Source organism: Zea mays, chromosome 4 (genome assembly GCF_902167145.1).
Source record: "Zea mays cultivar B73 chromosome 4, Zm-B73-REFERENCE-NAM-5.0, whole genome shotgun sequence".
NCBI classification, from domain to species: Eukaryota; Viridiplantae; Streptophyta; class Magnoliopsida; order Poales; family Poaceae; genus Zea; species Zea mays.
Genome location: NC_050099.1, coordinates 50,095,989 through 50,122,042, shown reverse-complemented (window position 1 = coordinate 50,122,042; position 26,054 = coordinate 50,095,989). Strand labels below are relative to the sequence as shown.

Below are 26,054 nucleotides of genomic sequence, written 5' to 3'. Positions count from 1 at the left end.
TGGCTCCATTACTCGGATTAATGGCGGCGACCGTTTCTTCTCATGGCATCAATGAAGAGGAATGGGGGAAGGGAGAGAGAAGGGACGGCGGTTTCGGTTGGCGTCGAGGGCGCGGGCAGCCGGGTCGTTGGCCGTGGGGTCGGGGTGGCGCGCGCGCGCAGGCGCGGCCGGGCGCTCCTAGCGGCGGCGACACGGGAGGGGAAAAGGAGGGAGAAGAGGAGGGTGCGGGTGGGCCCGCGCGGCAGGGAGAGCGGGGGAGGAAGCCCCTGGCGGCGGCTAGTTGGATAGGGAGGGGCGTGACGACTGCTAGTTTAATGGGCCCCTAGTGGGCCGGCTAGGGTTAGGGTTTAGGTTTCTTTTCTATTTCTTTTCTATTTCAAAATATATTTTTAAATAACCCTAAAATTCATAATAATTATGCCAAGATTATTTATAACTAAAATATTTATGTTTGGACTAATAATTATTATATTATTTAATTGGATTTTCTTCATTAAGAAGAAAATTCTACTAAATATCAAAAATCAAACATGAATAAAACCAAAATTTATTCTAGATGCAACATAAAAATCAATCATTAGAAAGAAAATTTATTACCCTAATTACCATTAATAAACTTAAATGCATTGTTTTAGTTGATGGTTTTTATAGTGTTACATGTTCTCATTGATTTCAAAGAAATTGCTTGGATTCAAAAACAACGCCGCCCCATACAGATTGGTATCCATCTGACTATCCTACCTCCTGTCAACAATAGAAATTACTTCATCCATTAATTTTGCTCTCTGTGTTCCAAAGCTTCGATGATACTCTTTTTTGCATGGTCCATGACAACTCACATTTCAACTATTGTTGGTCTCTCATCACCATCAACTATCCTCAAGAATATTAGAAGAGGTCGTGAAGCTCTCATGCAATCTTCTACTGCTTGCCAAAATGCAACAGACAAAACATGCTTTTCCTATTTTAGTGTTCTTCAATTTGCTCTCACATCACTAACAAAGAGAGCTTTCAACCCTTGTCTTTGTTTCCATACACTAGCCAATGTTAGGAAGGATGTTGCCAACCAAATAGTTGCATGCCTCACAAGATCTCTACCATTGTCTTGGACTCTTGGTCCTCATAAAGTTATGAATCCTTCCATGTTCATAGATAAATCTGATTATCTTCTTTGGTTTAGCAGTGCAGCCACTAAACTCTTTTATTTTCCCAATACTTTCCAGCATGAGATCCAAGCAGTGGGCAACACAAGACGCCAAAATAGGCAGGAAACTTGTCCATCAGCAGCCTCCTACTAGGGTTGAGATGGCTGGCTGGGCTCATATTTTTATACCTAGGCCCAAATAAGTCGCCTGACTAAACTGCTACGACTAGTTGTGACTAGTCGATGAGTCGAGCGACTAACAGAGAAAGTCGAGTCATTCAGATCGACTATCACCTTTGCACTGACTTCTCGACTAGTTGTCGACTTTAAAACCTTTTGTGCCACTCTTTTTTTACGCTCTTGTCGTTGCCTGTCGCTGCTCCACTCTGCACTCTCGCCGTTGACCGCTACTATGGCCTCATATTTAACCTCTTCGTCTGGTGTTGTTTTAGTTCTAAAGTGTCTGGTGCTTTTTAATGGCACCATTTACTGTGACTGGGTTCCACACATGCGTGGTTTGTGTCTTTGGGAGTTCCTCACTAGTGATCTGTCGTGTCCTGTGATTCTAGGGAAGGCTATGGACGAGAAGGAGTTGCTTACCAACTATAATGCTCAGATGCCCTCTTATGACTCCCAGTTTAATGCTTACATGACTTGGTTAGATGAGGATGTTCATGCCCATGCTATTCTTGCCTCTAGTATGGAAGACTGTCTTGCTGCTGATTTTGAGTTCGAGTTTACAAATCAGATGTGGGCTTTTGTGCATGATCGTTATGAGCCTACTGGTCAGTCTACCTATCTTGATGCTATTCGTCAGGAGTAGCTTTTACAATAGGGATATTCTATAGTTGATGAATTCTTCACTCAAATGTCTGTTATTTGGCATTAGCTTGATACTTGTGGTCCCTAACTGTAACCAGATACTTGTCAGTCTTGCCAGGCTTAGCAGGCTACACTTGAGCCAGCTTGTGACAAGTTTGAGCCCCTTTGTGCTCAACCGCTCGCTCGTCATCCTACGTCTATTTGATGAATGTTCTTGCTAGTGTCTGTAATAAGGAGACTTGTTTGCGTGCTGCTGGCCTATTGCAATCTTTGTCGGTCTTGACTGCTTGTTCTTCATCTGCTCAATCCCATGCTACTCCATCGACAATGCCGACTTCAGATGCGCCTCCTTCTGTGCATGGGGGCGTGGTGGTCTTTATTGTGCCTATCGTGATCATGACGGACATGTGGAAGCCTACTCTTCTAGGAAGAAGGCTCAGGCTTGCTGTTCTTCACAAGATACTAGTGGTGCTGGTACTATAGGACCTTAGAGGAGTTTGGCTATGACTATGGAGGCCCAATTGCTCAAGCTGCTTTGTCGCCTTGTGGCCTCTACACCTTTAGGAACTGTTGGTTCTATGACTCAATCCTCTACACCTATATTATCTGCTATTGGTTCTCTGTCTTCCACTAAGGGACATCTTCCCCTTCCACTTTAGGTACTTATCCATGGATTCTAGACTTTGGTGCTTTTTTCATATGACTACTCATTACACATGCCTTTCGTCTAAGAGTCCATCTTGTTCTCTCACTGTTCATACCGTTGATGGATCTCTCCTTTTTGCTGTTGACCTGGGTACTCTTTTGTCTGACTCTTTTCATGTTCCTGATGTTTCTTTTATTCCTGATCTAACCATACAACTCATGTTTGTTGGCCAAATTACTGATCACGACTATTGTGTTATTCTTCCCGATTTTTGTTATGTCCAGGATCAAGCACTGGTCGCTTGGTTGGTACTGGCCCTCGTTGTCGTGACTCTCAGTGTCTTTAGGAGCTTGACTGACTTTGTCTTCCTTCCGCTGTGTCTATCAGTCTTACTGGGTCCATTTTGGCTGCATTGACTTCGTCTTTTGCTCAGTGGCATTATTGTCTTAGCCACATTTGTGGCTCTCGATTACCCACTTTGATTAGTCAGGGTCTTTTAGGTTTGGTTTTAGGTCGTGAGTCTTTACATCAATGTCAGGATTGTCGATTAGGAAAGCAGATACAACTTCCTTACTATTCTCGTGAGTTCGTGTCCCAGTGTCCTTTTGATCTTGTTTAGTTTTATGTATGGGGTCCTTTTATTCTAAAGGGATCCATCGATATTATATCTTATAGATGATTTTTCTCGCTTCATTCGAATCTATATCATGAAACATCGTAGTAAGGCTTTATTCATTTATAAGACTTTATCTGCTATGGTTCACACTCATTTTGACACCTCTATTCATGTCTTTTGTGCTGACTCTGCAGATGAATATCTCTCTTATGCTTTTCGTCGGGTACTTTCTAAGCAAGGGACTCTTGCCCATTTTTCATGTCGTAACGCTCATGCTCAAAATGGTGTGGCTGAGCGCAAGCATCATCATCATCTTGAGTCTATGGGGGCTCTTATGCTTGCCTCTTTTGTTCCTCCTCACTTTGGGATGAGGTTGTTTCTACTGCCACTTAACTAACATTCAGGCTTCCTCACTCTTTAGAGAGGGATTCCTTTTGAACATCTTCGTGGCAAGATACCTGACTATTCAAGTCTTTGTCTGTTTGGCCGTGTCTGCTATGTGCTGCTCCCACCTCGTAAGTTCACTAAGTTGACTGCTTAGTCAGTTGAGTGTGTTTTTCTTAGGTACAGTGCTCGAGCATAGGGAATATTGTTGTTGGGAGCTAGTTTCTCGTCAGATGATCTCTCGGGATGTTGTCTTTGATAAGACTCGTCCTTCTTATCCTTGTCCTTGTTTCGATGCTTCATCAACATCTTAGGTTGATCCTCTTTCTTTTCTGTTTTTCCTAGATGCTCCTGCTCCTACTGTACTTGCCTCACACTTAGAGCAACCTTGTATAGAGTCCTTACCTACTTTAGATGTGCCTTCTTCAGTGGTACCTCCTTTGCTGTCTTCTTTAGAATCTCCTTCCTTGGTCCTTGACTACACTTGGAAGCCTCTAGTGACACATGTCTACACTCATTGGATCGTAGATTCTTCCTATACACCATCTTCCTCTGTTGAACTGCCCTCTTTTGTTGCACCATCTTATGTTGTTGACTCATCTTCCTCTAATGATTCACCTTCATATAATGAGACATCTCCTGCTAAGCAGGATTCTTTTGCTAATTCTTCACCATAGCTGATTCTTAGATAGAGTTCTCGCTTTCATCAGCCACATAACCGGTACTTTCCTTTGGGGTTTTCTGCTACCTTTCTTTCTGAGCCGGCCTCCTATCATGATGCTATCCTTCATCAGGAAAGGCAGCATGTGATGGCTGAGGAGATTGCCGCTTTTGAGCGTAATGTCATGTGAGAACTTACATGCTCCTATAGTTAAGAATTTATTGGATGGTTTTATTTTGTTTTATCGGCTAATACTCTCACCTCTTTTTTTCCTTATAAATTGAGACCCATTGTATGGGGGTTCCTTTTATAATTTGCTCTTCATGATGTTATTGAGTTGAAACTACTCCCTCCATTTCAAGTTGTAAGTCGTCACCATATAGATATGTAACCAAAACTTTGTACCTAGAAAAAACTAAAATGACTTACAATTGGAATGGAGGAGTAACTATCGAAACAACATCAACATCAACATAGCCTTCCAGTCCCAAGCAAATTGGGGTAGGCTAGAGTTGAAACCCAACAAGATGTTACCAAAAAGAGAGAGACAAAGGGGAGGGGAAAAGCTTTTGAGAGCACTAAAAGGGAAAAGGCCTAATCGCGGTTCGGGCACGTGGATAGCTTCTTTCCAAGCACTTCTATCCAAACACAACTCTATTGGGATATTCCATTCCTTCAAGTCCCTTTTGGTTGCCTCCTCCCATGTCAAGTTTGGTTGACCTCTACCTCTCTTCACATTATTGTCCCGTCTTATGATGCGTCTATGCACCAGTGCCTTTGGGGGTCTCCGGTGGACATGCCCAAACCATCTCAACCGTTGTTGAATAAGCTTTTCTTCAATTGACGCTACACCTAACCGATCGCGTATGTCATCGTTTCTCACTCGGTCCAATCTTGTGTGCCCATATATCCAACGCAACATACGCATCTCTGCGACACTTACTGTGTGATTGGTTCCGTGAATGTCCAGCGCTTGGCTGGCTCGAACCTGGCTCATCGGATACGCTCATGTGCTGTGTCTCCACGGATGCAGTCAAAGTTATTCAATTTGGCTTGGATTGCACCCACAGATGCAGGTGTGGTCTGTCCCGTACAAGCAACCAAACACAGACCGAGGCCTGGTCATTGCATATGCAGAGTCTGGTTGTGCTCGTGCATACAACCAAACATATGGTATAACGTTCGTTGAAGACTGGGAGTTAGTTGTTGGATATGTCGTCTCTTATTAGACCAACACTCAGCCCCATATAATATAGCAGGCCTAATCGCTATCCTGTAGAACTTGCCTTTCAACTTCTGTGGCACTAAAGGAAAAGGAAAAAATAATAGTTCATCCTGCAAACTACTAACACTTATGATGTACTCACAACAGTAGTGTTTTTGGTATTATGATCAATACTCGCTCTAGTCAAGAAAAAAATTCCATCAAGAATGTGTTCATTCAAACCATCCTAACTTTGTCCAAATATATTTTTATAGCGAATTATACGGTCGACCCTTGAACTTGTCAGGTCCATCTACTTTTTTTTCTTTCTTTCTTGAAATACGCATGAGAGCTGCATGCCATTTTATTAAGATAGAGAAAGACACGTAAGAGTCGGAATAGACCCAACTAGAGTACAAGAAAACCACAACCCCCTACTATAGCGCCTAAACAGATGCGCCACAAAAAAAACAAAAACAAACAAAAGGTTTAAAACTCCATGGCCGACACCCCGAGTCCCTGACCAAGAGCTCCTGGAGCTTTTTTGCTCCAGCCCTACACCATAGAGTGCCTTCAGCGCTGACAGTCCTCAGTACTTCCTGGATGCTTGGTGTAGCATTTTCAAACACACATGAGTTGCCGTGTTTCCAAACTTTCCAAGCCACCAAAAATACCAAGGAGTTAAGATCCTTCTTCATTTCCTTGGGAACTGCTGAGATTGTTCACCAGCGTTTAGAGAAACGAGATGATACAGGAGCTAGCATAAGAGCTAGAATCCCTATGCGCTGAAAGATTTTGGCCCAAATTTGACGAGTGTGGACACAACCGACCAGGAGGTGATGAATAGACTCCTCAGCCTGATCACATAGAGGGCAAGCCGATCCGCGGTCCACAAACGGTTATGGAAAACTAGCCAAATAAAGAACTTCCAACAGGGGGGCCCAAGTTTTCCAAATCCGTCTCCAAGGTCCTACTTACAAATTGCAGTTTTAGGCACAACATTTTCAAGTGGTTCACCTCCAAGATCAGGGGTCCAGAAAATGCAATTATAAGTTGATGGACCTCGATGGTACAACCTGACAAGTTTAAGGGCCACCATGAATTTTACTCATATATTTAATATGAAATAGACCATGCAGAAATGGTACAAATAAGCTTGTCTCAAAACTAGCTTTCTATACAGTTTCTTTTGGTTTTAAAAAATATAGTATAGTAGAAATTGGTGGCAAAATATGTGTCTGGACAGGATGTGCTCCTAAATGACAATTAGTAGGGGACTGGAGGGGCTACATTCTTGGCAAGACTCTTGAAGTTTCATAAGTTACTTTAGGCACTACCCAATGCTCATCCATGATCACATGCTCATGAAACCATCTGAAAACAACACCGCATGAAGTAGAATCTGTATAACGTGAAACATGGTTCAGTGCGTGTATTCATAGGCCTATTTGAAGATCTTCAGTTGTTGGAACATATATTTAGTGCCATATATCCCAATTTGGTTGCTGATTTTTTTTTTCAATTTTTTCTTTGTAAATATTGCAGTATGTAAACAAAGAATTCTTACGGAACCGTAGCATGGATGAGAATCAGCTAGCTCAGCAGATGTGGAATAGTGTAGCTGCAAATGACAAGAAAGCAGCATACAGTCTCATTGTGAGATCACGCGCCAATGTAAATTTAGTTCATGGAGAGATACATTCTAGCCCATTTTTGACTCTCGGAAAAGCACTTCAGCAAGAGCAACCGGCTTCACCACCTGTTGGAAGTCCTAGATTTTTCGATTGCAACTCGCATGACAAGATTTCTCGAGAGCCCCTTTCCCCTGCTAGCACGAGTTCATGCAGAGATGGCATGGAGGACGGTTGCGAAGGTCTCTCCTTGCTCCATCTTGCATGCCGTGTTGCAGATGTTGGGATGGTTGAATTACTTTTGCAGTATGGTGCTAGTGTAAACATGAATGATTCTATGGGTCGGACACCCCTTCATCACTGCATTCTGAAAGGAAGACATCGGCATGCAAAGCTTCTCCTCTCCAGGTATGCAAGAACCCGATTTCTCAGGAATATGATCTTGGACTACATGTTTGATTTGTCAACAAGGTTTATTCGAATCACTACCAGTATAACACTGTATTTAATCATCATCATCATCAGAACTCTGTTTTGTTCAGCAAAATGTGCTTTCTGCTTTTCTTTATGGGCAGAACACTGAAATGGTCAATCAAAGCTGCAGGAATCCAAACACGAAGTCTCATTTTCTTTTCTTTTTCCCGTTTGTATGCAGAGGTGCTGATTCACAAGCCATGGATCGAGATGGTAGGACAGCATTACAGTATGCAATCAATGGCGGAACAAGTGACGAAGACATTCTTGCGTTATTACAGGATCATAGTAGATAATCTTGCAACCAATACCTTCAGTAAATCGAGGCACTCTTGGTGTGGTCGACTCAACTAACAAGGCACCAGCCCCGCCAGGCCCCAGCTTGTCGTGCAGACAATCCTAAATTTATGGCATGAAAGCAACCTATGTACATGTCGTTATAGGGCTTCAGTATCATGACGCGCCTGTTGTTTCTTCCCCCACCTTGTGCTTGTTTAGGATAAGTCATCCATATTTAGTCATCTGGCAAACGGTTTGGTTTTGTTTGCTGCAGGTGATGCATAGTAAGCCTGTAAATGGAGTTATTTCTCTTTATTTTCTAGTCATCTTCCGTCACGAAGTAGATTTGGCATTCTGATGAAAGATGATTGTACATATCGAGATGTGTGATGTTGGGGACTTGTTCTCAAATGCTATGAATTAAGAACGAGGCAACATAAAATGTTAAATGATTTTGTCCTTCGTCCGTGAAGCATTATACCTTTTGGGATAATGGATCTTAGACGAAGGTTGATAAGCGTTTTATTACGAAGTTGAACCTTCGTAATAAACTTTCAATAAACGTTGTAGAATAATGCAAAGTAAAAGGTAAGAATGGATAAATGATTCACAGATGCATTATATAATATTCACTTAATATATTGAATCATAAAATACAATGATACCTATGCCTTGACAAAGGTTGTATTCCGAGAAATGCAATTGCAAATGTCAGAATGCGTGAACAGTAACGGAATACTGTTCACTATTTATAGGCACAGGACACAGCCTGTGAGGAATTACAAGTATGCCCCTTATAAGAACTTACAACGTTGACTCAGACCTTTATGGACTAAAAGGTCATTCTATCTTTAAGTCGGTTTGTAATGCCGAAGCTCTGCGAAAAGGCACCTTCGGCTATCTTGTGCGAACAGCTTCATCCGAGGATCACTTCTTTCTATAAGACCTTCGGCGACGAAGCATAGACCCAACAGTAGCCCCTTTCGCGGTGCTAGATCGTTTTTCGTAACGAGCTTGATCCGTGAAAAAAGTTTCTTAAGCTTCAGAGCGCCGAAGGTCTCAAAAAACACCTTCCCTGAGCTCGTTGTCGAGAAACGATTGGATTTCCCTGCGCGCAGCGGCCCCACCTTGCAGAGTTACTGTTCGGTCACTGCGGTCCACCGTACAGCGAGTGCGAGCGGGTGTCCGCCTGGTGTAAAACTCCTGGCGCTTCACCTTCTTACCTGCGGCACTATATAAACAGACGAGTAGGTGTGAAGTTACCACAGCATTTACTGCTATTTGCACTGTTTTGCTGCCAAAATTTTTAACCATCGCCGAAGCTTGTTTGTCAGATTTGAACGAAGCTCCATCTTGAAGCCTGCTTCGGAGAAAAAAGTATTAAAGTTTCACAAGTTCATAATTAAATGGCCAGAGTTCGCTCTACAGCTAGGGTTGAGCGTGAGGGGGACGAAACTGAAGCTTCGGAGACTGTCCCTATCTCCGAAGCCATGCAACGATCCGGGTTAGTGACTTCGGAGAAGATTCCTGATGATGATGCGGAACAAGCTATTGCTGAAGCAGAAGGAGAAGATGCTGGGGAAACTGACCCCGAAGATGATTATCACCTTGCCACGCCAAGCAAACCCAGTCATTTGGACTTCGGGAAATCTACTGTTTCGAAGGCTGATCTGTCCAAGATGGTAAAATCAGGCTATTTTACTGAAAATCAAAAGAAGCTATTACGCTTCGGGGGAGAAGAGACTACCCCGAAGCCGGAGAAAGATGAGATTGTTATTTTTAAGAGCTTCCTAAAAGCTGGATTAAGATTCCCCCTTCATGGGATTATTGCAGAGATATTGAAAAATTTTGTAATCTATTTTCACCAACTCTGCTGGATTGGTCCCCATTGAAAGACTTCGGCCGACTTCAGCACTTCGAAGAATGGTAAATTTCTCTCTGCTGATCTGGATATGAATCTATTGAGAGATGTCAATCTTCCTGTCAATCTTTGAGCCCCCTTCTTTGTAGTTGGTGGCTCCATCCGAAGTATAGCTTCAATTTTACTTGGATTGGCTTCAATTCCCTTTGTTGAAACCAAGCATCCAAGAAATTTCCCCTTCTTCACTCCGAAGACACATTTTTCTGGATTTAACTTTAAGCCAGCTTGCCTGAAACTGGCAAAGGTCTCCTGCAAATCAGCAATATGATTTTCCTGCTTCGTGCTTTTGACAATGATGTCATCAACATAGGTTAGCACATTTCTGCCTATTTGAGATTGAAGAACCTTCGCAGTCATTCGGCTGAAACTTCCTCCAGCGTTTTTGAGCCCCTCAGGCATCCGAAGATAGCAATATGTGCCACTTGGAGTGATGAAGCTAGTCTTCGGCTCATCTTCCTTCTTCATCCAAATTTGATGATAGCCTGAATAGCAGTCTAACAGACTCATGAGCTCTGACGAAGCTGCTGCATCAACTAAAGAGTCTATCCTTGGTAGAGGGAATTCATCCTTCGGACAAGCCTTGTTAAGATCTGTAAAATCGATGCACATTCGCCACTTGCCATTGGCCTTTTTTACCATAACAGTGTTAGCCAGCCATTCTGGGTACTTCACCTCTCTAATAACTCCTGCACTGAGGAGTCTTTTGACTTCGTTACGAGCACCTTCGGCCTTATCATCTGACATTTTCCGAAGCCTTTGCTTTCTGGGTCTGAAGGATGGATCAACATTGAGCGAGTGCTCGATAACATCTCTATTAACTCCACAAAGATCATTGGCTGACCATGCAAAAACATCCTTGTTATTGAACAAAAACCTTATCAAGGTTTTCTCTTGCTCTTCGGATAACTGAGATCCTAACAGCACCTTCTGCTCTGCTATGTCCTCACATAAGAGCATAGGCTTCGGCTGGTCTGCTGAAGCTGCTTTCTCCCTCCTGAACTTGTACTGTTCACAAGCTTCAGCTCCATCTATGTTATGGATTGCTTTTGAGTCAGTCCAATTACCTTCGGCCCTTCTTGCAGCTTCCTGACTTCCATGGATAGCAATAGGTCCCTGATCCGAAGGTATCTTCATGCAAAGATAGGCAGGATGAAGGATTGCTTCGAAGGCATTAAGAGTACCACAACCAATAATTGCATTGTAAGGATATTCCATGTCAACAATGTCAAACACAACTTGCTCAGTTCTAGTGTTGTTGATGAATCCGAAGGTTACTGACATGGTGATCTTGCCCAGTGCTACAATCTGTCTTCCTCCGAAGCCACAAAGAGGATGTGTAGCATCATGAATCTTATCTTCTGGCTCTTGCATTTGTCTGAAGGCTTTAGCAAATATGATGTCAGCTGCACTGCCTGTATCGACCAAGACATTGTGAACCAGAAATCCTTTGATAACACAAGAGATAACCATGGCATCGTTGTGTGGGTAATCTTTGAGCTGAAGGTCCTCTTGAGAGAAGGTAATAGGAATGTGAGACCATCTTGATTTGATGAAGGGTCCTTGCACCCCAACATGCTGTACTCTTCTCTGTGCTTCCTTCTTCTGCTTCTTGTTAGCTGGCTCTGAGGACGAGCCACCTGTGATCGGGAGCACCAGCTTCGGGTCCGAAGCAACTCCAGCTTGGTTGTTGAACGAAGCCATCAGCTCAAAAAGTGGAAGTGAGTTCACCGGAGGTGGGCGCCAATGTTGGGGACTTGTTCTCAAATGCTATGAATTAAGAACGAGGCAACATAAAATGTTAAATGATTTTGTCCTTCGTCCGTGAAGCATTATACCTTTTGGGATAATGGATCTTAGACGAAGGTTGATAAGCGTTTTATTACGAAGTTGAACCTTCGTAATAAACTTTCAATAAACGTTGTAGAATAATGCAAAGTAAAAGGTAAGAATGGATAAATGATTCACAGATGCATTATATAATATTCACTTAATATATTGAATCATAAAATACAATGATACCTATGCCTTGACAAAGGTTGTATTCCGAGAAATGCAATTGCAAATGTCAGAATGCGTGAACAGTAACGGAATACTGTTCACTATTTATAGGCACAGGACACAGCCTGTGAGGAATTACAAGTATGCCCCTTATAAGAACTTACAACGTTGACTCAGACCTTTATGGACTAAAAGGTCATTCTATCTTTAAGTCGGTTTGTAATGCCGAAGCTCTGCGAAAAGGCACCTTCGGCTATCTTGTGCGAACAGCTTCATCCGAGGATCACTTCTTTCTATAAGACCTTCGGCGACGAAGCATAGACCCAACATGTGATATTGTGTTATATTAGATATGAGCATGCCGTGGATGGTTTATACGATAGTTGTGCCTTGCTTACTCGAAATAGATTGCATTATTGCAGGGATCTTTTCTTATACTAGCATTTTGAATCTCAACCAGAGCAGGTCGAAAATAGCGCAAGATTGTCAGAAAAAAACTACATCCCAGCAGAAGCTAGACGTTTTTTTCTTCTTTTTCTAACGTTCTTTTACACATGATACTGCCAGCTATCAGGGTCTACTCTAACGTTCTTTCAGGCCTTTTTTTTTTGGTAACGTGGTATTTTTTTTGGAGTTACTGAGACAATACTACGGTATATAGGAATACTATAGTATTTTAGCCCAAATACTGTTTGGTTGATCATGCAAAAACTACGGTTTCAATACCATGGTCTAGTCAATATTGTAGTATTTTTAGGGTATTTGATATTCCACTCAAACCTAAAGTTTCTTCTCTGTCTTACCCACCGCTTTGACCAATGCATCTAGGGATGGCAACAGGTACAAACCTGTTAGATTTTGCCATCTCAAACCCATAACCGTGAAAAATATCTATACCCATTAAAAAACCCGTACCTATGACGGATTTGAAATTTTGCCTAAATCCGTACCCATCAGGTTAGCGGGTACCCACGGGTTACTCGGGTTTCATCTCCAACATGGTAGTTCTCATAGTCAATAAGTATCATAATTATTAATAAGATCATGGTCCAGATTATTTTCCATATTCTTCTCACTAGTCTGTTACTAAAATCAGATTGTCCATATTATTTTCCATATTATGCAATAATATAATATAATATAATATAATATAATATGTGGGGGCTTTGATAGTATAACACCCAAAATCATATTTGGGATTTATAAGAGTTTCTCCTAAAGGTTTTGAGCTAAAATATCTTTTAATAGATTCATTTCTTTATAAAGTATATATCTTTGAAGTAAATAAATAGTAATATTAAGGGTTGGTATTCAATACCTAAATCCAAAACTTAAGACTAAAAGTTAGAACAATAATTAAAAGAAAGACTTTCAATCTATTCATTATTCCCTATACAAACTATATAGTTAAAGCACTCTTTAAAAATATTTGAAGTAAAATAATTCATGTTAAAGAAGATGTATTAACTTATTCTAAAAGTAGATAAGTCAGAAATATCGATTTTTGAATGTACTTTAATTTTGATATACATTCAAGGATATTAAGTTCCTAAAATAAATAATGTAGGTGTATATCTCATATTTGAAACGTTTCCTAAATAAATAAATAGAATAATTAATTACATGAATATATTTGCATTCATGCTGAGAACTTTTGAAATGTGCATTTACTCTGTGTTTGAAATCCACAACAAGATTTCAATTTGAATATTTAAAACAGAAAACAAAAAATGAAAATAAGAGAAAAGAGACCCTCACCTGCATGCCGGGTCGAAAGCTCGATGACCCACTGAACCCCGCGCCGTGCGGCCCACTCCTGAGCACGCGACGACAGGTGGGCACAGTCTGCCTATCTCTCTCCTACCCCATTCGTGCACAGGAAGTCCTCGCTGACTGGTAGACCCCAGTTGTCAAACACATCTTCTAGCTCTAGACCAGTCTCGACCGACATGTGGACCCACCTCGTCAGCTATGTCTTTCCCCATCGTAAAAGAACGAAACAAACCGCGTGATTCTTTGTAGCATCCCTATGCTCAGACCCGTTCCTCCGCAAGGGTATAAAATACTAGCCCTGTAACCCCCTTGCCCATCTTGTCGACATCCCAAGAGCCGCGTCAAAAGAGGCAAGCGGGGAGGCGTCAGTGCAGAGTATAGTGTTGGTTGTAATTACTGTGATGGGGTTACAGACCATGGAAAAAGGCCTATGCTTCCTTCGTCCTGAAACTGCAGCGGGGTTTCTCATGCTAGTGGAACTTTGTAAAGGCCTAGTATCGTCCCTATGCCACCACATGTGGTATTGTGCTTGGCCGGCACAAACGTGGTTGGGTGCAAAGTTCTCTGAACTTTTACGCGACTTGTGGGTAAATATATGCTCTATAGAGTGTAAAACTGATATATCAGTCGTGCTCACAGTTATAAGCGGCTCGGGCCCTCACATGAGTAACTTATGGAGTTAAACTTAACCTGTCATTTGCATTGCATTGTGAATTTTATTATTAATTGTGATTAATTCTTTAATTGGGTTTGTATACGCTTATACTTAGTAATTGCTAATAAATTTTTGACCAACTTATTAAAAGTAATGCTCAGTCTTAACCATTTTCTTTGGTAAGCCTTACACTTCACATGAGCCCCCACCGTAAGTGAACTCATGCACGTTATTTTCCACACTTATTCAGCAATGAACATATATATGTGAGCTCACTCTTGCTATAATCACATCAGGAGAAGAGCATGTACCACTGGAGGAGGACTACTACGACGAGTTCAATGAGATCTAGGTTGTAACGCCCTGAATTTGGGGGTAGAATTTTTTCTTCTTTTCACTCACCAAATTCGGGCATTACTCTCTTTTCTCTTCCCGTTTCGCTCCTTCTTCCCAATTTCAAACCAGTATAGTGACAGGTGTCCGTGTCATGTATAAACAAAACCTAAGTGTCATGGGTGTTGCATCATGCTGAAGCGCATTTCTTTGTCTGATGTCGCGTGTTCGTCTCGTTCCGTTTCGAATTTCGGTTCGCGATTGGATTCCGTTTAATGGTTGTGCGTGTCGTGGGTTTCGATCCGCGGTGTGGCCCAGTCCGGCCCAGCCCGGCCCGGTCTGGCCCGCGCGCCCCTGGCGCCCCTGCCCTCCCCATGCGCGCGCCTCCCCCAGATCCGTTTGGCTCATTTGATTTCTCCCGCGCAGTAATCTCCCTCTCCCTCTTCCACCTCTCTCTCCCCATGGTGCCCTAGGGTTTGGAGTCGAGATCACCGGAGTTTGGATCCCCGGAGGTGAGTTTTCCCCTCCCCTTCCCTTCTCACTCTCTTCCTCCCCCTCCCTTTCTTCTTCCCCTGGCTGCGTGCGTCCCGCGCCCTAGCCGCGCCGCCGCCTCGGCCCCCGCGCCCCGGCGAGCCCCTCGGCCTCGCCCGCGCGCCCTCCCGCGGCCGCGCCGCCCCGGCGTCGCGCGCCCCGGCGTCGCGCGCCCCGCGCCCCGGCGAGCCCCTCGGCCGCGCCCGCGCGCCCTCCCGCGGCCGCGCGCCCTCCCGCGGCCGCGCGCCCTCCCGCGGCCGCGCCCGCGCCGCCCCGGCGTCGCGCGCCCCGCGCCCCGGCGAACCCCTCGGCCGCGCCCGCGCCGCCCCGGCGTCGCACGCCCCGCGCCCCGGCGAGCCCCCTCGGCCGCGCCCGCGCGCCCTCCCGCGGCCGCGCCCGCGCCGCCCCGGCGTCGCGCGCCCCGCGCCCTGGCGAGCCCCCTCGGCCGCGCCCGCGTGCCCTCCCGCGGCCGCGCCCGTGCCGCCCCGGCGAGCCCCCTCGGCCGCGCCCGCGCCGCCCCGGCGTCCCGCGCTCCTCCCCCGGCGAGCGCCCCTCCCCGCACCCAACGAGCCTCCTTCCCCGGCGAGCCCCGCCCTCGCCGCGACTGCCCCCGCCGAGCCTGCCCCCGCGCGCGCCCTTCCCCTGCCGTGCGCCCCTCCCCTGGCCGCGCGCCCCTCCCCTGCCCGCGCCCTCCCCGCCCCGGCGAGCCCCGCCCTGGCGAGCCCCCGCCCCCGTCGCGGCCCCCCTCCGGCGGCCTCCCTGCGTGCCCTCCCCCACTCCCCAGCGAGCCCCCTCGGCCGCGCCCGCGCCGCCCCGGCGTCGCGTGCCCCACGCCCCGGTGAGCCCCCTCGGCCGCGCCTGCGCGCCCTCCCGCGGCCGCGCCCGTGTTGCCCCGGCGTCCCGCGCCCCTTCCCCGGCGAGCGCCCTTCCCCGCACCCAGCGAGCCTCCTTCCCCGGCGAGCCCCGCCCTCGCCGCGGCTGCCCCCGCCGAGCCCGCTGAGAGCACCTAGAGGGGGGGGGGGGGGTGAATAGGTGATCCTGTAAAAACTTGAAACTTAATGCCACAAAACTTGATTAGTGTCACACCCGGTTTTGGAAGGCAAACCGAATGCGAACTATGTACGTGCCAGGATCAGAACTCACGTACACAGCGATTACATAAATGAACATCATCGCACAATGCTCGAATAATAACATAAAAGGGTATTAACTTATTACATCACAGAGTCATAGACATCCACATAGTCATTGTCTCAACAGGTAAATCAAAGTACTAGCGAAACGCAGTAAAGATAAGGCCTTCACAGGCAGCTGACTGGGGGTTGCCGCCAACCCACACCTAGAATTCGTCGTAGTCTTGGAACTCCTGGAAGTCTCCTTCCACGGCTTCACCTCCTCCTGAGCAGTGGTTACAATGCGGACAACCTGGTGTTTTGTGGTAAAGCAAGGATGAGTACACATCAACGTACTCAGCAAATGTCCCGTTTGGCTGAAGTGGACTAGCTTTATGTGGGGTTAGGCTCAAGCAGTTGCTTTTAGTTGGTCAAGTATTTATCATTAGTAGAAGCCAGATTTTAGCATTAACCGACCCGTAAACCATTTCCTCATCGAGGAACAACATCATCATAGTCGAACCAAAACCATAACATAATCCTTGTATCTCGAACCATCTGCATCTCTAATCAAAGAGGATCCCAAGGCTGCTCTTAACCGTGAGCACGGCTGATATACCAGTTTCACTACCCTCTGCAGAGGTTGCACACTTTACCCATGAGTCATGATTCCCTTTCTACCCGGGGAGAGCTAATCCCCATTGACCACTACCTAGGTGGTCTGGCAGGGCATCACTACGTAGCTTTTACAAAGATTCCCTAGTGCTCATAGCTGCCCGTTAGGTTTCTCCAGTTTGATAAACACAGTACCCCTCCCCGCAGGAGAGTGACTAACAAAGAGCAAAACGAAAGAACCTCGGCACTCAGCCTTGGCAGAGCAAGCACTGTGCCTGGACCCCATTGACGGCACGACGGCTAAGCAACTACACCTCTAGTTCATCCAATTAATCAGCTAAGGGCATCCCATTTCACCCTCATGGTTGCACTGTTATCCCGGGTGGTCTCTCAACGAACAAGTCCTTACGGAGAGGTACTCAGGAAACAGCCTGAGCCCCCTAGAGTATCACAAGATCATCAACATCATCAGGATAACAGTATCATAAATAGTCACATCATGTTCATTGATTAAGTTAAGGCAATAGCAGAGTGCTAACCATAACAGCCCATAAGGTCATCAAGGATAAAGTAAAGTGTAAAGCTAGTCAATCCTTAGGTTTCAAGTAAGTAATGCGGGGTAGTAAGTTATAAATGAATAGGACATAATGGGACAGAGGACACTTGCCTTCACCAAACTGCTGATCAGGGACTTCCTCTGCAACCTCCTCGGGAAACACAGATTGCTCGTTGTCTATGTAAAGTAATCATTCACACTATGCACATGGGAAGATAACAAACAAAAGCAACATACCAAACATATGCAACAAAGAGATCACAAGTTCATAGTAGAAAAGGGATAGGCACTCTGGTGTTCCCTAGGTCTGGGGTAGAGGACTATACAAAGTGATTCATTATCCACTAATTAGGTTTAAGTCAGTGGTGGGATTAAATCATTACATGGTTTTAAGTCCCTAAACTTAGGTGTTTAAGTCCATAAACTTAAGTGCTCCAACTTTTATTAAAGTCTACCAACTTCTAATTATCTCAAATAGGGTTCCAATAGCCTTAATCCTATCCTAATGATTAACTATTAATTGGTACATGGAAACAGCAGGGAAACATTGTTTAAATAGGTAGACAAAAATACTATGAGCATTTTGCAATTTGAAGCACTTAATTTGGAGTTCATATGACAAAGTTATGAATTTTACAAGTTTAGGGGTTAAAAATATACCCTAAATACCTATTTTGAATTAAATAAAAGGTCCGAGGACCTAACTGAGAGAAACCAGGGACGGCGGGTTCAAATTCCATAAAACCGGGGGTCTCTTTAAGAAAACGCGCGGGCGAAGGGGTATCGGGCTACTACGGCCGTCAGATCTAAAGCGAACGGCCAGGATTAGATCCTGCGGGCGGGCGCGCGAGCGCGCGGCGGCCTGGGCGGCTGACAGGCGGGGCCGGGCGGACAGCGCGAGCACGCGGCTGACAGGCGGGGCCCAAACGGCAGCGCGGGCACGGGCGGGCTGACAGGCGGGACCGGCGGGCAGCGCGAGCGCGCGGGCGGGCTGACAGGCGGGGCCCAAACGGCGGGGAGGCGGGGTGTGGGGGAAGCGGGCCTGGGCCGCTGGATCTCTGGCGGACGGCCAGGATTAGGCTCGGCCTAATTAAAACGGGGCCGCCCGATCGGGGACGGACGGCGGGGATCGGGTGGGCGGCCTGGGCTTCTCCTACGGCTAGCTGGGGCGGCGGCGCTCGTCCCCGCGGCGGAGGACTCGCCGGAGACGAGGGGCGCGGGCGCTTGGCGGGTCTATGGGGCGACCTGAGCGGCCGGGAAGGTTGGGGAGGGCACGGGGAATCCTCTGGTGAGGTCCGGGTCGGGGCAGGGGCACCGGAGGGGGGCGGTTCACGGCGGAGCGGCTCGGCGGCGGCATAAATCTACTCCGGCGAGGAATTAAACGCAGCAGAGAGCAAAACAAAGGCCGATAGGGGGCGGGAGAGGTTCTTTACCTCAAGGCGGGCTCCGGGGACTCCTCGGCGGCGGCAATGGCGCGACGATGGCCCGGGGCGACGGTGGCGGACCTCCGCGGCTGCACGGGGAACGGCGGGTGAGCGCGGGCAGAGAGAAATAGGGAGGGGGAGAGGGAATTGGGGCGCGTCCCAGGTTGCGGACGCCGGGGCGAAGCTCACCGTGGCAACGGACACGGCGGAGCTCCAACGGCGGCCGGGAAACGAGCTCGGGACGGCGGGGATTTGTGGCGGCGGCGCTCGGGCGTGCGCGTAGCGAGGGGGAGGTGGAAGAGGGGTCTGCTGGAGCGCAAATGAGGGAGGGGGAGAGGGCGAGTGGGGCTCTGGGCTCAAGTGGCCAGGGGCGGGGCGGTTGCGAGCTCCACGCGCGACGTGGGCGCGGAGAAGGCGGCCGCGCGCAGCTCGGGCGGCGGTTACGCGAGGACGACGAGGCTGACAGGCCGGGCCCGCGAGCAGAGAGAGAGGGGAAAGCGGGGGCGGGCGCGCGGAAGGCGGCCGCGCTGACGGGCGGGCCCGCCAGGGCAGAGAGAGTGGGGGGGGGGGAGAGAGGCGCGCGCGTGGGATGGGCTTAGTGGGCCGAAAGGCCGAGGGGGCGGGGGAGTGGGCTTCTTTCCTCTTTTCTTTTATTCTGGAATTGTTTTCTCTTTTCTTTTTATTTTCTCTATTTGATTCAAATCCAAATAAACCACAAATTCAAATTAGACTTTCTAAGAATTATGAACCAAACAAAAGTAGGATTTAGGGTTTGACATGATGCAACAATTCATATTCCCTTAGGGTTTAACCATATTAAACTATAATTACAAATAAAATAAGCACTTTTCTCCTATAGAAATGAGAAAGAAAAGAATGAGGAAGGATGAGAAAAGGGAAGTAACACCTGAATTTGTGGATATGAGCAAAGAAATTTTATACCCCCAAATTCAGGGTGTTACAATTAGGAGTTAGCACAATAAAGCCAAGTGGCTAGAGAGGAGTTCTTGCAAAACACAATAACCACAAGAGGATCAACACAGATAGGCACAGTGGTTTATCCCGTGGTTCGACCAAGTCCAACGCTTGCCTACTCCACGTTGTGGCGTCCCAACGGACGAGGGTTGCACTCAACCCCTCTCAAGCGGTCCAAAGACCCACTTGAATACCACGGTGTTTTGCTTTGTTTCACTATATCCCGCTTGCAAGGAATCTCCACAACTTGGAGCCTCTCGCCCTTACAATTTGATGTTCACAAAGAAACACGGAAGTAAGGATGGGATGAGCAACGCACACAAGACACAAAAATCAGAGCACAAACACGCACACAAGTCACAACTCGAGCTCACAACACAACCCGAAGAGTTCTCTACTCAAATGGAGCTCTAGTTGCTATCACAAAGAACCAAATGCGCGGAATTGAAGTCTTGGTGCTTAGGAATGCTTGGTGTGTTCCTCCATGCGCCTAGGGGTCCCTTTTATAGCCCCAAGGCAGCTAGGAGCCGTTGAGAGCATTCCAGGAAGGCAATTCTTGCCTTCTGTCGCCTGGCGCACCGGACAGTCCGGTGCACCACCGGACATTGTCCGGTGCAGATTTCTTTCCTATTCTGGCGCAGCCGACCGTTGGAGACTTGGAGCCGTTGGCACACCGGACACTGTCCGGTGTACACTGGACAGTCCGGTGCCCCCTTCAGACCGTTGGCCCGGCCACGCGTCACGCGCGGATTGCGCGGCCGACCGTTGGCTCACCGGACAGTCCGGTGCCTCACCGGACAGTCCGGTGAATTATAGCCGTACGCCGCCGACGAATTCCCGAGAGCGGCCTTTTCACCAGAGCCAGCCTGGCGCACAGGACACTGACCGGTGCACCACCGGACAGTTCGGTGCTCCCAGACTGAACTGTCTTTGGCTGAACAAAGCCATCTCTTTTCCAAATTGATTTCTCCTGTTTCCAGTACTTAGACACAATACATTAGTCCTTAAAACAAAGTACTAATTCTTAGAAACATACCTTTATGTTGATTTTCACTTTGTCCATCATTTGGCATAGATTAACACATGACCACTTGTGTTGGCACTCAATCACCAAAATACTTAGAAATGACCCAAGGGCACATTTCCCTTTCAATCTCCCCCTTTTTGGTGATTTATGCCAACACAACAAAAAGCAACTAAAATAAGTGCAACATCAATGCAAATGAAAACACAAGTTTGTTTTGATTCAAATTTGGCATATTTGGATCATTCTTTGCCACCACTTGGTTTGTTTTTGCAAATCAAACTCAATTTCCTATCTCTAAGTCAAATTCACTTGTTGAGGCATAGAGAGAGGTATTCCAAGAGAAATTGATCAAAGATTCAAAAACTCCCCCTTTTCCCATAATCGCACATTCTCCCCACAAGAGACCAACTTTTGACAAGAAGAGACATTAAGAGAATTTTGCCAAAACAAAAACTCTAACTCTACTATTTTCAAAATTCTCAAGTGGTAGCTGATCCATTTCTTGCTTTGGCCTTATTTTCTCCCCCTTTGGCATCAAGCACCAAAACAGGATCAATCTTGGCCTTTAAACCCCATTGCCTCACCAAAATTGTCAATTAAGAGCAAAAGGCAATAAGAGACATGGAGATGAACTTGGAGTAAGTTACCCTCTTATCCGAGTGCAGTGGAAGTCTTGCATGGTCCAAGTCCACCTTTTCCCTTTCAAACCTCCTTTGAGACTAACTTAAGAAAACTCAAGCACATGGTTAGTCTCAAAGGGTCAAGTTGTAGCACATCTTCCCCTAAATATGTGCATCACTCACACATGGACTTTTGAGGTCCGGGGAGTGTTTGTACAACTTGAACACCATAAATAAACAACAAGATGCATAATGAACATGATCAAGGCATAAAACACATGTATGCTATAAATCAATCCAAATTCCGCGAATCTAAGACATTTAGCTCACTACGCAGCCTGCAAAAGGTCTTCTCATCTAAAGGCTTGGTAAAGATATCGGCTAGCTGGTTCTCGGTGCTAACATAAAACACTTCGATATCTCCCTTTTGCTGGTGGTCTCTCAAAAAGTGATGCCAGATGTCTATGTGATTTGTGCGGTTGTGTTCAACAGGATTATCCGCCATGCGGATAGCACTCTCATTATCACATAGGAGTGGGACTTTGCTCAGATTGTAGCCAAAGTCCCGGAGGGTTTGCCTCATCCAAAGTAGTTGCGCGCAACATTGTCCTGCGGCAACATACTCGGCCTCAACGGTGGATAGGGCAACAGAAGTTTGTTTCTTAGAGCTTCATGACACCAGGGACCTTCCTAAGAATTGGCATGTCCCCGATGTACTCTTCCTATCGACCTTACATCCAGCATAATCGGAGTCTGAATATCCAATTAAGTCAAAGGTAGACCCCTTTGGATACTAGATCCCGAAGCAAGGTGTAGCAACTAAATATCTAAGAATTCGCTTTACGGCCACTAAGTGACACTCCCTTGGATCGGATTGAAATCTAGCACACATGCATACACTAAGCATAATATCCGGTCTACTAGCACATAAGTAAAGCAAGGAACCTATCATAGACTGGTATGCTTTTTGATCAACGGACTTACCTCCTTTGTTGAGGTCGACGTGTCCGTCAGTTCCCATTGGAGTCTTTGCGGGCTTGGCGTCCTTCATCCCAAACCGCTTGAGCAAGTCTTGCGTGTACTTCGTTTGGGAGATGAAAGTGCCATCCTTGAGTTGCTTCACTTGGAACCAAAGGAAGTAGTTCAACTCGCCCATCATCGACATTTCGAACTTTTGAGTCATCACCCTGCTAAACTCTTCACAAGACTGTTGGTTAGTAGAACCAAATATTATGTCATCGACATAAATTTGGCACACAAATAAGTCACCATCACATGTCTTAGTGAAAAGAGTTGGATCGGCTTTCCCAACCTTGAAAGCATTAGCAATTAGAAAGTCTAAGGCATTCATACCATGCTCTTGGGGCTTGCTTAAGTCCATAGAGCGCCTTAGAGAGCTTACACACGTGGTCGGGGTACTGTTCATCCTCAAAGCCAGGGGGTTGCTCCACGTACACCTCCTCCTTGATTGGCCTGTTGAGGAAAGCGCTCTTAACATCCATTTGGTACAACCTGAAAGAATGGTGAGCGGCATATGCTAACAAAATACGAATCGACTCTAGCCTAGCCACAGGAGCAAAATACGAATTGAGAGCACCTAGAGGGGGGGGGGTGAATAGGTGATCCTGTAAAAACTTGAAACTTAATGCCACAAAACTTGATTAGGAGTTAGCACAATAAAGCCAAGTGGCTAGAGAGGAGTTCTTGCAAAACACAATAACCACAAGAGGATCAACACAGATAGGCACAGTGGTTTATCCCGTGGTTCGGCCAAGTCCAACGCTTGCCTACTCCATGTTGTGGCGTCCCAACGAACGAGGGTTGCACTCAACCCCTCTCAAGCGGTCCAAAGACCCACTTGAATACCACGGTGTTTTGCTTTGTTTCACTATATCCCGCTTGCGAGGAATCTCCACAACTTGGAGCCTCTCGCCCTTACAATTTGATGTTCACAAAGAAACACGGAAGTAAGGATGGGATGAGCAACGCACACAAGACACAAAAATCAGAGCACAAACACGCACACAAGTCACAACTCGAGCTCACAACACAACCCGAAGAGTTCTCAACTCAAATGGAGCTCTAGTTGCTATCACAAAGAATCAAATGCGCGGAATTGGAGTCTTGGTGCTTAGGAATGCTTAGAGAATGCTTGGTGTGTTCCTCCATGCGCCTAGGGGTCCCTTTTATAGCCCCAAGGCAGCTAGAAGCCGTTGAGAGCATTCCAGGAAGGCAATTCTTGCCTTCTGCCGCCTGGCGCACCGGACAGTCCGGTGCGGATTTCTTTCCTATTCTGGCGCAGCCGACCGTTGGAGACTTGGAGCCGTTGGCGCACCGGACACTGTCCGGTGCACACCGGACAGTCCGGTGCCCCCTTCAGACCGTTGGCCCGGCCACGCGTCACGCGCGGATTGCGCGGTCGACCGTTGGCTCGGCCGACCGTTGGCTCACCGGACAGTCCGATGAATTATAGCTGTACGCCGCCGATGAATTCCCGAGAGCGGCCTTTTCACCAGAGCCAGCCTGGCGCACCGGACACTGTCCGGTGCACCACCGGACACTGTCCGGTGCTCCCAGACTGAACTGTCTTTGGCTGAACAAAGCCATCTCTTTTCCAAATTGATTTCTCCTGTTTCCAGTACTTAGACACAATACATTAGTCCTTAAAACAAAGTACTAAGTCTTAGAAACATACCTTTATATTGATTTTCACTTTGTCCATCATTTGGCATAGATTAACACATGACCGCTTGTGTTGGCACTCAACCACCAAAATACTTAGAAATGACCCAAGGGCACATTTCCCTTTCACCCCCCCCTCGTGCGCCCTTCCCCTGCCGTGCGTGTAACACCCCTGGTGTTACTATAAATAAACTTGAGCATGGCATCATAAGCATTGGCATTGCATATGTTTGACACACCTAGAGTGCATTCACTAGGCAAAAATTTCAAACAAGTTGTATTGTTTTAATGTTTTGCAAATAGGACCCTGGATAGGAAGCTTTACCCTAAATAGGGATTAAGGGGTAAAACTTAACCCAAATTGAGAAAACCTAAATACCTTAGGGAAATAGTTATAAAATATCCCTAAAAACAAAGTTGAATCACCTTTATACCCCTAAGATACCAGAAACCCTATTTGGAACCCTGGAAAACCCTAAAACTAAACCCTAGGGGCTTATGTGCAAAATTGGTCCACTTTTGGGCTAAAGTGCAAAAACCAAGCCAAATAAGTATATTAAGTCATTTGGTTCACAAATATGTGGACTTGAAAGCCAAACCCTAAGTTTTGGACTCATTTGCAAAAAGGACCCCAATTTTGATTCCTATGCTAAGTCTGAAATCAGGGTTATAGACCCAACTTTGGGGCTGTGTAGCTTTCAAAATAGTGAGAATTCATATTAGGTCACCACATAAAAATTATAGCCCAATCATAGGAGAACAACTTTGCTTAAGGTTGTGAGCATAGTTATTAAGAAAAAGTCAGAGATAATTAAGCCTCAAGTTTGGCTGTCAGGCGGTTATGGTCTGAATTTTCAGACTAGCAGTGAACTAACCTCGACTTCAAGCTAAGTTTTGAGCATGATCCAGTGGAAATCTACCTATGGTTGCCATAGCAAGTTTGTAGTGGGTATTATACTCTACAAGTTTGCTGCAAGGATTAACTCGTGTTACCATGGAAAATTGAGAGAAAATCAAGCTTCAACTTGCTCTGTCAGTCGACTGAATACCATTTCCCATGGTACAGTGTCTGCACCGGATCAGACCGCCAGCGCGGCTGTCTTCACCGCCGACGACCGGTCTTCGCCGTGATTCGCGCCACCGCCGTTGTGATTCACGTCGACGATGACCCGATAAGGCCGCCAAGTAAAAGCCATGCACCTGGGGATAACTCCGGTGACTCACCGCCGTACCCCTCGTGCTCCGCGGCTGTGGCAGATAAGTTCACCGACGAGAGCCGCCTTCCGGCCTTGTGCCACGTGCCTGAGTATCTCCACCACATCGTAGTAAGTCTTAGTGACTCTCCGTTGATCGCCGGAATGACCGCCACGGTAGAAGCCACGAATCCATTGCGCTAGTACTTTCTTCCACCTCCGGCCGCCGCGCGTCCTCCTCAAAATTCACGGCCACCGTCTTACCCCCCCTATAAATTGAGCCCGTGACTAGCTCCGTGAGGTCGTCAGCTAACTAGCCACCGCTAATCAGCCACAATCATCCACCAGCGAGCTTGAATTTCACAGTTCCCCCAAATCTCTTTCCGCCACCGTGAAACAAGCTTCCCCGTCGTCAGCCCTTTTTCCGGTCAGTCCAACCCTCCCTCTGCTTCGTTTAAGCTTCTCCTCGTGTCTGTGATGCTTACTGAACCGTCCAACTGGGCTAGAAGTCCCCTGACCGTCGGGAACGCATGGATCTTTGGTCCATCCGTGCGCTCTCCGTGGCCAGACCAAAGTAATCCACCAATTGTGCAATTAACTTAGGGGAATCGTTGGCTGGGGTGTGAATTCGGTTTCGACTGAAGAAGGACGTCAGTCCTTGCCCCAATCGGCCGGCACAGACAGCTCGCCGGAGCTCGGCCGTGCTCCACGCCGCCGGGGACCGTGAAACGTAAAGGAATAGAACTCGAGGGACTTTCTTGCAAAGTGTCAGTGACTC

At 46.7% G+C, this 26,054-nt stretch overlaps 1 protein-coding gene across 5 annotated transcripts in view; it reads left to right on the top strand.

Annotated features, from left to right (window-relative positions):
- The window catches only part of LOC103653236 (ADP-ribosylation factor GTPase-activating protein AGD3), a 32,061-nt gene extending 23,748 nt beyond the window's left edge, over nt 1–8,313 (top strand). For 3 of the 5 annotated variants that reach the window (XM_020552540.3, XM_020552537.3, XM_020552538.3), the window contains exons 18-19: nt 7,023–7,516; nt 7,764–8,313. In XM_020552540.3, coding sequence (XP_020408129.1) covers nt 7,023–7,516; nt 7,764–7,878 — 609 coding nt within the window. In that variant the 3' untranslated portion in view covers nt 7,879–8,313. Of the gene's footprint in view, nt 1–1,713; nt 1,930–3,422; nt 6,982–7,022; nt 7,517–7,763 lie in introns of those variants that run through there. The other 2 variants (XR_004857745.1, XM_020552539.3) reach the window with 2 other exon arrangements.
- The last annotated feature ends 17,741 nt before the right edge of the window (nt 8,314–26,054 follow it).